The following is a 14456-nucleotide window of genomic DNA, read 5'->3' as shown; positions in this document are numbered from 1 at the left end:
AGGATTGCAACTTTTATTTTAGTGGTGGGAGCAGTTTTCAGATATGCTGCCGTGGTTTTTCCATTTGTTGGCATAGAGGTCTATGGTGTGCACCATTGTGGCCACTTCTTTGGCCACACATCGAGAGTACTTATAAATATGTAACCATCCCTTTTTCTTCATAAAATAGACTAAAGTGTGTGGAAGTACCCTTTAAAGCTTTTACAGCCATTTGAAAGCTTAAAGTTCCAAGTACTTTTAACTTTTTTTCCTTAGTAAATTATTTACTTCCAGGAGAATATATTTGAGACTTGTTAATAATTTCTGGTTATGGTACAGCTATTGAGTGTGCTTTAAACATCCCTTAATGATCTCAGTGCTGTTAAAGTGTGAGGGCTTACGCTTTTTTTCCTGAATGAATGAGGGCTTCCAACTCCTTGGGTGCTCACTAGAGAGGAAAATTTTTCTGAATTTTAATTATTTAAGTTTCTTTGCTTAAAAGAAAATGCAAAGAAGAGCTAGTAGAAAAGATGGTGGCTGTGTTTCAAAGGAGAAATTTTATCAACACTATTGATAAAAGCTGTTTATCAACACTTGCTTATGTTTGTGGGGGGGCTTTGGGGGGGGTTTTGGTGTTTTTTTGCGGGGGGGTTTGTGTGGTTTTTTTTTTTGTGTTGTTGTTGTTTTGTTGTTTTTTGTTTTTTTTTTTGAAAACACAGTCTCCGGAAAAAATCCAGTCTAAATAGTCTGGATTAAAATCCTGTTAATAATAGATTGTGATGAGACCACTAGTCAAACTGGGAACGTTATTTGTTTTAGGCATGTTTTGTAAAGACTGTTGTTATTCCTGACAACCAGAAATGCAGATGTTTAACCAAAAAAGTCTTTCTGCTCACATGCACCAACATGAATCATCCACCAGTGAGAGACACAGTTCATGTGATAGTCAGTTAAATGAGTCGTATTCATCAGTGAAATAGTTCTTTGCATGTCTTTTCATGCAGTTCTTTGTCACTTATATTTACATTTTCCTAAAGAATATCACAAACAAAATTAATAATTCATAAGTATTGTTACACAGCAGAGCCTTACATTGATACTCCCTTCTTACCACAGACTTCTGACAAGTCTGTATTTTCCTGTATTTAAAAAACACCAAATAAAAAATATACCAGATCAACATGGTGGTCTTAGGGAAATACAGAAACCTTTTTCTGGAAAAAGAGGATCTGTACACAGCAATGTGTATTGTGATGATGATCATAAATTACAAAGAAAATACTCTCCTGCTAAAAATATAAGTGCTGCTTCCCCTCCTTCCCAGACTTAAAAAAAATAGAGTGGTCGGCACGTCATAGGAGGGAAAATCAGACTGTGTTGATTTCAACACTTAAACACGAACACTTCAACTCCTGTGCTTAGCAAAATAGAAAGAAAACATTGTCTCTGCCATGTAGAAAAAGCAGTTTATACATGAGCATTTCCAAGAGAAACCAGGAACAGAAAGGAAGAATATTGTAAGAAGAGAAGTAAACAGATCTTACTCTTGTGACATTTCCCAAACTAATATATTCAAGACATGGAGTAGAGAGTAAACTGAAAAAATGCTGATCAAAACCACCTTCTGGCACAAAGTGTACCCTGCCCAACAACACCTCATAACTTCTACCATATGGACAAAAACCTGCAGTTTTGAAGGAGAACGAGGAGCGCTGATTGGAAAGCTAACAATGAGGATGGCAAGGGAGAACTCACTCTCCTAGCTGGATTTCTACCAAGAATAATAAAACAAAGACTTTGTTAGCAGAATACGTGCTGGCTAGCAGATGAGGACTGAATGCCAGTCACTTACAGTATAAACAGAAGAGCCAGTGTGGTAATTCATTTCATCTACAGATCTGTATGTGTTTTGGGTCTTCTCCAAGACAGGCTCAAATTTTGGCATCTGGAATGAACTTGAAAGCGTGTCAGACTGGCTTGTCTCTCACAGCATCAGTAATGCTGCTGCTACAGATTTATAAATAAGGGTACCATTTTTTGCAGTTGTGGGTGAGATGAATAGGACATTTTGCACTGCTGCCCTGTTGCAGTGTGTTTTGTGATTCAGGATTAGGTTTCCTGTTGGTCATTTGACATTTATAAGGACCTACCTCTGTGAAGCACCTGTTTTCATACCAGGACAGACATATCAGCATTCTTTCTTACTTTGTCATACTGCCTTTTATCTCAGCCCTTTACTTTTGGGAACTCTGCTTTTCCAACCTTTATGTTAATGAACCTTATGTTGCTTCCTTCCTTGAAACACCCCAACCAGCATCATCAATTAAAACATTTGTAAGTTCCTCAAATAACTCCTGAATATCTGTTTCTGCTAACTGGAAATGCTGAGTGATACCAGCTAGTTAAAAGAGCAGGAAGAGTAGAACTATTTGGGTATTGCAAATGCGTCTTTTATGGGTTTTTGCTCCCCCTTTCCCCTGTGATTGCTGCACCTGCCTCCTACAGCCTAGCTCAGCTAGGTTTTGTGCTTTTAGTGGCAAAGATTACTTAGCTGTGTGCCTGCCCTGTTCTTAGCACAGTGGGGCTCCCAGTCTGATTTACAGCTTCTAGCTCCTACTGTCATACAAATAATAGGAAGTAATAATGATAGTAGCCTCTGTAATTCATGTTGTCCAAGGAGAGCATGGGTAGAGTCTTCAAAGCCGAGTTCTCTGATCTTTTCAGTCTTCTCACTTTGTGGCAGTAGGAGCCTAGTGATGGGTGTTCCAAGGAAGCATCATATCTCTCTGCCTCTCTTCTGCCTTGTACCATTTTGTATGATTTCTGCCAGCTCATCACGGTGCAGCTGTCACACATGGATATAATGTTTCATTTTCCTGACTCACTCTGTGGAATAACTCAAAAGTAGGTGCTAAGATGGGATAGTTGAATCTCACTGCCTGCATAAAAAAATCACAGGGTAGTTACTAACTCAAAAGTTGGTTTCAAATTTGACTGGAAAATAGGATGATCTGGACTAACTGTATTACTACCTTAAAGCCTTGTAAGGTTAGCCATGACATCAGTAACTGGAACACCTGTGGATGAAATGCAGCTGGAAAGGCTTGCAAGCATCTTATCAAGCAAGTACCTTTAGAGAGTGTAAAGCTGGAGAAAGGAAGTACAAAAGGTAGGAACTACGGTCAGCCTTGAGTGGGAGAAATAAAATGAAACTAGTCTAGTTGATTAATGGAAGGGATTATTTTTTGACTCAAATAAAAGAAAAAACATCTGGAATTTTAAAAGACTGCTTTAGAGGAAGCAACCTTTAAGTAGTTTTTACTAGTAACAGCTTAAATCTTACCTCTCTCTTTGTAAGTATAACCAGCAGTGCCTAGAATTTGGAGCCAGGATTATTTAATTCATTATTCTATTCTCTAAAATGGTCAATCATTTCTAAGTACATTTTTGGGGGGAAAGAAATATTGAAAAGCAAGTCCAAAGTTTGTTCAGTTACAAAGAGAGAAGGAGAAAGAGAGTTTATTCAGTTTCGTAGAGGTCCATTTCTTTTACTGGAAAATATTTTCATTTTCTTGAAAAACAGGACAATGCTTGCCTCAGAGTTAAAGGAATTATTATCTTGCTCACATAATTCATTCACCTTAGCTTTTATTTGAGTGATAAGTAGTTCTGCTGCAACCTTTTCTATCCATAAGCTACCTTCAAGAGATTATTCTTTATGAAGTTTTGAGGTTGATGATAACATGATACTTGTGCCGTCTGAGTGAGAAAGGAAAGGAAAATTTTCCACCAAAGGAAGTGGTAGAACTAGAAATACTTCAAAGAGAGAGTAGGAATTTTTTTACACGTTTTTCTAACTTGTTGTGTGGAAATAGAAATTTAGCTGCACAAAGTCATTTAGGAATTCAAACTCTGGCAGATGCTACTACAGCAACTAGAATATAATTCAGTTCTCATTCTGAAGAGGAAGTAAGATGCCATGAACTGGCAGAGTAATGACTAAACTTCAGAGGAGATTCCAATATTAAGAAAAGGTTAATGGAATAGGTCTGAGAGTAAAAACTAAGTGAAATACTATCTTTGGATGTTTCATGGGTACTACTTAAAAATATTATCACTGAGGCTTGCAAAGGATGGAACAAAACCGGATCCATGAGGAAAAGTCAGGCTGAATGCCATTCTTTCTAAGTGAAGGAAAAGAAGCACATTTCCCATTTTAAATGCTTCTGTTGGGAGAGCCACAAGGAATGGGAAGTCATTCAGTAAAAGGGAAATTTTAGTTGCTGATATTAACTAGAAAAGTAAATATCTAAGGGTATGGAACCAAGCAATGTGACTGTCTTCCACTGTATTCAGCACAGGAAGCCTGGGGAAATGCTTTGCTGGGTTTTGCAGCACCTCAGGGTTTATCTTTAAGTGTTTCTCTGTTTTTCACTTCTGGCAGGAAGCACTCTAGTTTGTTTTCATCGAGTGAAGACTTTCCAAAGTCAGCACCTTAATCTTTTTTAAACTGGCAGGAAACATCTCCTTGTCCTTTCATTTTCTATGCAGCTCCCTTGAGCTATCCTGCACTCACTGCTCTTTAGTGACCTATTGTCTTTCCAGAGGTGCACCACAGTGTATATGTCAGTTTAGCCTCGATTCTTGCAGATCCACTAGACCAGACAATCTCAGAAAACAGAAGTGAGGGGGTTTTTAATGCAAGGCTTGAAGTCAGTCATCATATGCGAGGGTAGAATCAAAATCTTTAAAGTAAAACAAACAAAAAAATCCAAGTCATTAGGTCCAGTGTTGCGAGGAACATGCAGTGGGCATAGCTCAGTTGTTGGCATCAGCTTAATTATTTATTTGCATTACATACAGATATTTTACTGAAGGCACAGAATTAGTCTCGTAGTTATACATTCTTAAAGGCTCCAGGGCAATCAAGGACATTAAAATTACTGTGTCAGACAAAGAGGTTGCAAGTACAGTAATAAAATAAAGAAATAAACCACCAAGACTAGATCACCATGATAAAATAGTGTATCGGTAACACTGTTTCGGTAATGAAAGATTACATTTCACTCAGTATTTTTAGCATCTGTCAGTACAGCAGAGTAGGAGAAAAATCAAAACACCTCTTTTTCTTTAGGCTTGCAATAGTACTTTTCCACATCTCTCTTGAAAACATACAAACAAAACCAAATGCACAAATGGACATTGCAGTTTTTCAGGAGGCAAAATGAATTTCAGAACTACTGCCCTGAGTTGCATTGCTCCCCTTAGGGACAGGTCACCCTTCTCTCCATGGTGCCAGTGCAATTGCCTGTGTGAATAGGGGTTAAAAGTCAGTTAAGAATTATGAGGTTAGAGGCAAATATCATTCAATCAACATCTACCTATCAGACAGAAACATGGGAGAAGTAAAGTGACACTGCTTTTCATAGCTAATGCACTTTAGTATTTAATACAAAATACTGTATGGTATGTTAATTAAATGCCTGGAAGAGTCAGTGTCAGGGCAGCAGCTCTTGATTAGAATGCTAGATGGTACAAGTTAGCAGAATTCACATGAGACTATGAAGAATTTCAGTGGGACAAAAGCAAACTGAATGAAGACGTAGTACCAGCTCAAATTTCAGTCTCGATAAGTGCTAAAATGTAAATTTGAATGGCTTTTAACTTGTAAAGGGTTCAAAGCTGAACACTTCACTGAAGAAAGGGATGCATGTTTCACTGTAAACAATACACAGTAAAAAATTTCCAGTATACATCTGATGTTGAAATAAAACCAAACAGAATGCTAAGGAGTATAAAGAGTGCATTAGAACACAGCAATTTTCTGAAATCCAGTTGTAGAAAAACTGAGGTATGTTAAATGAATAAGCAGCATTAAATAAAATGCAGAAAGGTATTCCCAAATGTCTAATGCTAAATGACTCAAGGAATGTTCAAGAAAGATGAAAGTTCTTTTCATTTACCCAAATAGATTTTGGAAACCACTAAGAACAATAGCGAAGCAACATTTTGTCAGCAAATAAATAAGCTGCTGAATGGAAAGAAAGGAGAATTGAGGTAATGCCAGTATTATTTTATAATAATTAATGATAGGGGTTTTTAAAAGGCTTGTTAAACATCATGCTTCCAGTTTAAGGAAGTTTAACCTTTATTGTGAGTAAGGCTGAGTCCATCACTGTGAGAAGCTGTATCCTATTTTTAACTCGGCATTACAATTCTTTTCATAGACAATTTGAGATGATTCCTCATTCGGATAATCAATAAATGATGCAATATGGGAGTTTGAGTGTCCTGATGTTAGGCTCTGTGCCATTTCCTGTGTAGGCTTTCTTTTGTGATTTTGCATTAGTGGTGGATTCGCCAGCTTGTTCAATACTCCCAACAGGATAATGCTTTGTGTGATGGAAGGCATTTCATGAAGGTTGCGCTGTATCGTATGCAGAAGATGGGTGTGCTTTGAATACGATTTTATCTCCTCTGCGTAGTTTAAGTGTAACTGGTTCCCTTAACTGAGGACCATGATCTGCTAAAAAGTGACATGGCACTGAGATAGAACATATTGGATAGTACTGTGATAGTACCTTTACTTACTTTCACTGTTTAGCACTCATATTCCCAAAACTAATGCTGGAAGCCTTAACCATAAGGCAGAAACTGTTTCTAGCAAGTCATTACTGGTGAGTATTCCAGTTGGCTAGGGTAACCTGAAGGAGATAATGAAGAATAGGCTTTGGAAGGAACTAGTCTTAGAAGCTACATCTGAAAAGATACTACTTGCTCTTGATTTAATATTCTTTCTTTCTTGGGTTTTAGATTTAAAAGAGAGCTTTGGAGTCCTTTTGCATCATACTTGATTCACTGCTTCCTGTTGGCCAAGTGCAGCTCAATAGCTGCTTTATGCATGAACATGCTCTAGACGTCTTCTGAATATCTACTGCAATTTTGAGTGCTGTGAAAAGTACAGCAGTATAGAATTTTTAATTTTTTTTATATAAGATACAGGAAAATAAAAATAGAACTGTTTATTCATACAAAGTATGAATCATCCTTTATTCATACAAAGTAAGGATTTTACCAATTCGGAAAAGTGTGTGTGTATTTCTATCAAACTAATATTCTTGTGGGACTGGGCACAGGGACAGCAAGCACATCGTCTTCTCTGATTTAGCACTCATGTAAAGTACCTTGGCCAGAGTTTTCCAGAGATCCTGGTTCCTGCAGTTAGCTCTAGATATTATTTGATTAATAGTTATCACCTTTCCTGGCAGGTTTTTCTGGCATTCCTCTTGGCAAGGAGTATTGAAGATGTAGGCCAGAAGTGTAACTGTGGGCACTCAGAAGCACACTTCATCGTAGAATATCCTGGTTAAAATTGAGAAGAAACATTGGAAATGTTTTCATTCTGTTTTTCAGAAAATAGCTCTTCATGTAGATTGGTCATTAATTTACCTCCTTTCCAGAAAGAGAAAGTGAAGAAACAAGTAAAATATATTTGGTTCTGTCAGAATCCTCTTTGAATCCCAGTTAGTGGTACAAGAACATGGTCTTGTAGATTACACTTCACTTAGGCTTTTCTCTTCATTCTCCCTTCCCAAAAAAGCTATTGCAGGAAAGCAATCCATAAATCCATGTGTCCGCTTTATGGCATGGTGCCTCAAATGATGAATGCTGCCACATTTTGATTTAAAAAAAAAAAAATGGAAGTCTATAAAAAAATAAAATCAGCTTAGTGAATTGAATGTTGCTTCCTTAACATTTTTTCATCCTGAACTCATTTAGTAGGGGAAATGGATATTTCATCAGACATGGATTTGACGTTCCATCACATTATACAGTAAACAGTACAAATGATGTTATTTTTTTTTAATGGAGAAGCTGGAGGAGCTAAGACAGTAGCTTCTGTAAGGCACTGGTTATCTCATTTAAGCAGATATTAAATGTAGGTGCCAGTGGTGTGATCATCAGCTGCTTCCCACTTTGTGAATAAATTGCTTAGAAGGAGTCTTTTTTCCTACCAGATGTGACCTAGATTTAGATTTCCAAAGGCAAAAAAAAAAAAAGCCTATTGTGTAAAAAAACAATTGTGGGTAAAATGCATGGTAAATGAGCTTATCTCACTTTTCCAGGTGTTTAAGCTAATATGTTACAGAATTACAGCTTCATTTATGAAAAATAATTGAGGAAAATGTTCCAGCAAATCAAATTTGGATAAAGGCTTAGTATAGTTATTGTGTTGTTAGCAAGTTTCTAAATGGAAGAAAGAAAAGGGAGCCAACACAGATAATAAAAATATAGAAATTTGTGAATCTGTGAAAAGATTCTCCTGTGAAGGGTCAGGGCTGGCAGTGGTATCCCACCTGTATTGTGGTCCTGCAGAATGTCTTGGAACAATATAAAGAATTATATTCCCGGAAATGCATATGAAAGAGAATTTTTTCTTAAAAGACTAAGCATTGATATCTGTTGGTCCTGGATAAGATTAATGACATTAGTAGGTTAAGTGTATAAACATCAAAAGAATAACACCTTTATTCTTTTCCTCATTCCTATTTTTCTTTTGTCAATTCCATAGGGGCTGCCACTCGAAAACCAGACCCAGAGCCTGAGAAGCAGACAGACCATACTGTTAAAATTGCTGGAGTCATTGCAGGCATCTTGCTGTTCGTCATTATATTTTTGGGAGTTGTGCTGGTAATGAAGAAAAGGTGAGCAATTAGTGGATGCTTTCTATGTCCATATTCATATTGCATCTCCTACAGCAGTACTCAATTTGATATTGGTAAAAGTATCCAGCCACCTTCGTATCCACAGAGAATTAATGTTTGTGTCTCTGTTTTATATATAACAACTCGAGGTTAATGATTCTAGCACTTCTTACGTCAGTACTGCATGATGGACTCTAATAATCAGAGAGTATCTGGTCCTGTGTGAGTCTTCACCCTATTTGACAGATCAGCTGGATGCTGGATGTAGTTTCATTTTTGCATGTAAAAGAAATCCTTAGTCAAACAGGAGCTAGAGCTAAGGTAATTTGTTCTAAAATGAGGTCTGTATTGTTCTGCATAACCTTCATTTCCTGAAACAATGGAAAATGTTATAGTGGTGCTGAATGTTTCCAAATGCTGGTTCAACACACTCACACACTGAGATTGTTTTGCCTTGAATATAATTTCAAAACTGCTACATTATTAGAAGTGTAAGGCTTTTAAAACTGTTTGTCTTTCTCAACACTGTAACAGATAAAATAGTACCAGGAAAACTATAGCTAGGGAGGTGGCACAGATAAGAAAAAAACTCCATTTGATCTTAGAAGCTTAGTCTAGATTGGGAGAAATTAATTAGCAAATAGAATTAAGGTTTTCGGTTCTGTAATGAACAGTGTGAGATTTGCCCATTAGATGTGGGGTTGGGAATGTGCAAGTGCTGTGTAAAGGGACTGAGTGACAAATTCTCCTTCCACTTCTGCCACAGTCTCCTTACTGTGTCCCATAAACCCTCACCTCCTTGCTATTCCACTTGAATTATCCCCTTTTTTCCTCTGAGAGCAATCCTGGCCTGATTTGGCTTATCCCAACCCTGTGTGATTTAATTGTATGTTAACTAGTTTGGCAGGTCTGAGATAGTCCAAACCCCTGAGCTGCCTGAATTTCTTCCAGAATTTGAACAGTGGAGGTGCACAGCAAAGGAGGCAGCTGTCTGACAGTGCCTCAGGGCAGGCAACAGAAGTAGCTGCTTTTCATTCTCCTTGAAGGCAGAGGCAGGGCCATGAGATGGAAGGGCTGTATGGAGAGAAAGGCGAGCTGTGGCCAGGGCTGGGGGCCAGGTTGTGACAAGAGGTATGAAAAGCACTCAAAAGCTGCCATACAGAAGAGACTGGGACTTAAGCCCCAGGGTGAGTCTGACTGGGACAATGGAATTGACCCAGTAACCAAGTCTGCTCAATAAAGTACAGTGTAACACAGTTGAAGTCTGTTCTGGCCTTGCAGTACTTTTTTCTTCCCACTTCCAATTTCTTGCATCATTCATACCTTCAGTTTTAACAGCTGAACTCTCAAACTCCTCCCTAGGGCCAGACACAACACTTGGCATGCAGGGAGGAAGGCTTCTTGGATTTTCTGGCCAATCCTTCTTCACACAATACCTGACCAACATTCATTATTCTCTCTGTTCAGTTCTGAGCCTCTCCTTAAGTGTTTCTGCCAAAGGTAGAATGTATTCACCCAAGGGAGACAAGTTATTCTTAATCTTGAAGGGAGAACATTGCAAAATGATCCAAATAGTTTCAAAGTGAATAAGGTGTCAGGGTCTCTAGCTAAATGGATGCTATGCCAGCTCCTGCTTAATTCTCTAGAGAAAAACTCTTTGATAATCTAATTATTAGAAACAGGAGAGCTCAGATCCTAAGTGTTTGCATTAATGCAGAAGGATACTTGATTCCTTCTGTCTACCACAGTGGAGTAATTATTATTCATAGTACTTCTGTTGTTAGAGAAAAAGTGCATTATGTAAGCTTCCTTGGTTTTTGGAATAAACCTGCTTGTGACAGAGATGGAACTACTGAATATACAAGTCCAGGAACTCTGTTGCCAAATACACACAATTTCATTGTGTAGTACAGAAAGAATGATACCAATAACTTAAATATGTCTCAGAATGATGCTGCAGCCTTGAACAAAACAAACTGAAATGAGTTGAAGCGAATATTAAAAAGTAAGGATGGTTCATTTGTGTAACAGGATGTGACTAGGCTTTAATGAGAGTTTCGGGAGGTGGGTATATTGGGTCCCAAGCCTCTTAAAGCATCCGCTGTAGCATAGAAGATCTTGAATACAATTACACTCATGACTTAAGCAGAAGATGAACTGATTATTCAATAGATTGTTATTGGTGCATTAATTCACTAGGCTGCTGAGGGCCCCTATGGTTTCACCGTGGTTCAGTTACTGTGTATACATTATGCATTTGAAGAAAACTTATAAATCATGCCACAAGCTTAGCGTGACTGTAGTGATTTTGCAGTTCTGCAATATTTTAGGTGCTACTTTGGGAAACAGTGTTATCAAGCTAGTGAGCCGTTTGACTTCTGCTCTTGATCATTTTATTTAATTTACTTTATCAGGAGCTTTACTGGTGTAAAGATCTGAGTGAAAAATAAAATAGCACCTTGTAATTCAGTGGCACCTTTCCCCCGAGAAGCACTTTGTTCTCTGCACTATTATGTGCAGACTCTCTGGGCTACAATGGTGGGTTTCACTATGCTGAGTCTACATGATTTGAAACTTGTCTTGTTTGGAGTTGGCTACAGCAAAATGCCATTCACATCCTGCTATCCCAAGGCATATCCCAAAGCAAATGTGTTATTCATTCTTCCACAGAAAAGAGGCTTGTGTATTTGATCTTCAGATCGTACCGGTAGATGAAACAGACTCTGTCCCTGGAGCTTCACAGTACTTGATTAACTTAATATCAAACCATTTATTTCCATTGTCAAGAGATTTGGAAGCAGTTTCACTTGTGTTACAACCATGATTTTGTCCAGCACATTGCTTAAGTAGCCACTCCATTTCACTCAACAACCATTCTTTGCTTGGTTGGTGCCAGGCACCACAGATTCTCACAGATCAGACTCTTGAGCTTTTAATTCAGTAGCCAAATAGAGAAGACCAACATTCAAGGAGGTTTTCAGTGCAAAAGAGACGTGCTTTGGAAACACCCATTATCAAAACAGTATGTAAAGAAGTTCTGCAAATATTAGTAGTCATTAAGCAGAATTACTGATTTCACTATATAATTGTCTTCTGAAGCAGTTATATCATAAACCAGAGAGATGAGGTGGCCTAGCAATTCAGTGTATGGTTCGGAATCACTAGTGAGGGTAGAAACATGGTGGATATTGAAGCATTTTGTATAGGGACACTCAGCTTTTGACTAAAGTAAACCAAATCTGTAAACTTGGCACCTGGGGCAGGGGAGGACTGTTAGCGCTTTCCTCTTTATCTCTCCACTTGGTTGTTCATAGTTCTTCATCCATTCTGTTCTATCTTTTCTTTATCCATTAGCATTCCTGCATAAAGTGTTGTGTAATGTAATCTAGGAACCTGCAAGCTGTTCCTAACTGCAGTATGGTCATATCAATTAAATGATTCTTCTCTGTGAAATTAGAATAGTGCCAGTAGGCTTTCCTCTCCTCAGATCTGCTCTGTGTCTCTCACATAAGAATTAACACAAAGTTAGATGAAAACAAGACATCCAAAAATTTCCCTAGAATTGATCTACAATAAAGTGGATTTTGAATCTGATCCTGAATGTTAAATCTTGGGCAAGACCCAGTTGTTGATGTACTTGCGTAAGATTTTATAAAAACATTAAAAATAAAGAATGCACCAAGTAACTTCAACTTAAAGTGGAGCAGTGAAAATGAGAGTACTGTTGCTACAACCTTTGGAACAGCAATAGCAATTTAATCAAGACTAACATAAATTAGACCCATACTGCTTTATTTTCTCCGTTCCTGTTGTGGTTTTTTTTTTTTTTTTTTTAATATTCTATTTAGGTTAAATTTTTATATTTTGCCTAAGTTGGTAAGTTAGTGGTCCAACATTTGCTTAAAAGCACTTTATATGTCTTTGGGGCAGCTGTTTCCATTGGGACTGCCATTTTGTTGCTGCAGTGGGAGTGCAGTAACGAAGCAGTTATTAAAATTTTAGTCCGTTGGCTTCTGATTCAGTTGTAGAATGGAGTTTTTCTGATCATAAAAAGGCTATTTTGTTTTGCCGAGTTATAGTTTCTGTTTTCAGCTATCCCTGTGCCTGAGCCTTCCATGAGTTTCTAATGCATGTAATTGTGGTATTTGTTTAAGTCAGAGAACTTGGTTCTTGGCTGTGCATAAGGAAGGGTTTTGCACTCAGTGGAGATGGGCTGGGAACACATTGTTCCCATTCCCTGATAGCAAATCAGGCTGTTCAGTTATACATACACCTTTGCCAACAATTTCAAACACTTAGGACAGAAACTGAAGATAATAAGGCTGAAGGAAAATTCCAGTCTCCTCTCCCTGAACCGCGTTTTTCCCTGTAGGCCAACTATAAATGAGGGATGATGGAAGAAAACACTGAAGTAATGACACAGTTCCAAAAGTTTCCATTCTGATGGGTTAATCCTTCTGCAGCCAGCCTCCTCTGCTGTTTTGGTAAATTTTATAGTGGGGCCTTATTCTTCAAGTGGTATTCATGAAATTAATTTATGTATTCAGTCCTAAAGGAGTTAAAGTTCATAATGTTGCCAGTATATGCCGAAACAGTTTATTGACATAAAATAACCTTACTACCAGGAAGTCACTGAAGAGCTATGCTCATAAGAAAATTCAGCCTAAGTTGGCCAAAATCTTTCCATCAGTCTTTTTTAAAAGACTTTTCATACACAGACAGAAACTTTAGTTTGTATTCATTATGTAGGAGAAAAAATTGAGCTTGTCCATATTACTTAAAAAAGCTAAATCCATTCAGTTATGGATGGTGCTTTAGCATGTGGCCTGAAATGCTTGTATAAAACTTGCAAGTACAAAACTTTCTGCAGGATTTTAACATACTCTTTTTACCTGTTTCTTTCAGTGTATGGTATTCTTGAGAGTCAAAACCTTGGTGCTCTTTTTCAAGGACTTTTATATGGAAAATCTCACAACTGTAGCAATATAAAAATAGCTGGAGCTTGAGACTTCCAATTTTTCTCATGTTACACAAATGCTTAATGGGACATTTACACACAATAAAGTTCCTGGATTTTCAGCATTTTTTTCATAAGGAATAATTTATCTCTATAACATATTTGGCAGAATTCTGCATATAAGTACCAGCAGTGCTTCACTGATTAATTGTATTTATTGTTGTTTCTCAAATTATTATACATCTTTTAGAAGTATGAGAACATTTGTACTAATTACATTAAATCTCTCTCATGGAAACATATGGCAAGAAACAGGGCTGGCAATGTCATGAGATTCTAAATCAAAGTGAGAGAATGAGTAATTCTGAAAAGAAAGGTAGGGGGAAATAGAATTATGACTGAACTAGAAAACAACCACTTGCTTATAGTGCAGGTAAGTGCTTTGATAGGACCCGATCCCATGTTCCCTATGGAATGCAAAGAGGCTTACAACTGTTTTGCAGCTTGCCCCCTACTCAATTCTTAGTTATCTTTTAAAACTCAACTTTAGCAGGTATACATTTTCCAGATGTGCCATGTGATTAAATATGCAGCGTGTAGTGTCTTGTGTTTGAACAATACTGTTTGCATCAGAAAAATGGGAATAAAAACTGGGAAATATTTCTAACGGCATCTTCACACAAAGAAGATGAGAGAGAAAATTTGATGAAAGCCTAGTTTTCAAAGGGATGCCTGAAGCATGTAGCCAGAGGCAAGTTAACATTAGTTATAGTCCTTTGCAAGGCCTGTTTACATGTTTCCTCTGTAGTCAAAGG

At 37.6% G+C, this 14456-nt stretch overlaps 1 protein-coding gene across 6 annotated transcripts in view; it reads left to right on the top strand.

The window, feature by feature from the left end:
* PTPRM (protein tyrosine phosphatase receptor type M) overlaps positions 1 to 14456 on the top strand; it is a 445383-nt gene that overhangs the window by 285057 nt on the left and 145870 nt on the right. For all 6 annotated transcript variants that reach the window (XM_053979855.1, XM_053979842.1, XM_053979831.1 and 3 more), the window contains one exon: positions 8552 to 8684. In XM_053979855.1, the coding sequence (XP_053835830.1) occupies positions 8552 to 8684 (133 nt within the window). The remainder of the gene's footprint in view (positions 1 to 8551; positions 8685 to 14456) is intronic.

Source organism: Vidua macroura, chromosome 1 (genome assembly GCF_024509145.1).
Source record: "Vidua macroura isolate BioBank_ID:100142 chromosome 1, ASM2450914v1, whole genome shotgun sequence".
Classification (NCBI taxonomy): Eukaryota; Metazoa; Chordata; class Aves; order Passeriformes; family Viduidae; genus Vidua; species Vidua macroura.
This window is presented reverse-complemented; position numbering and strand designations above follow the sequence as displayed.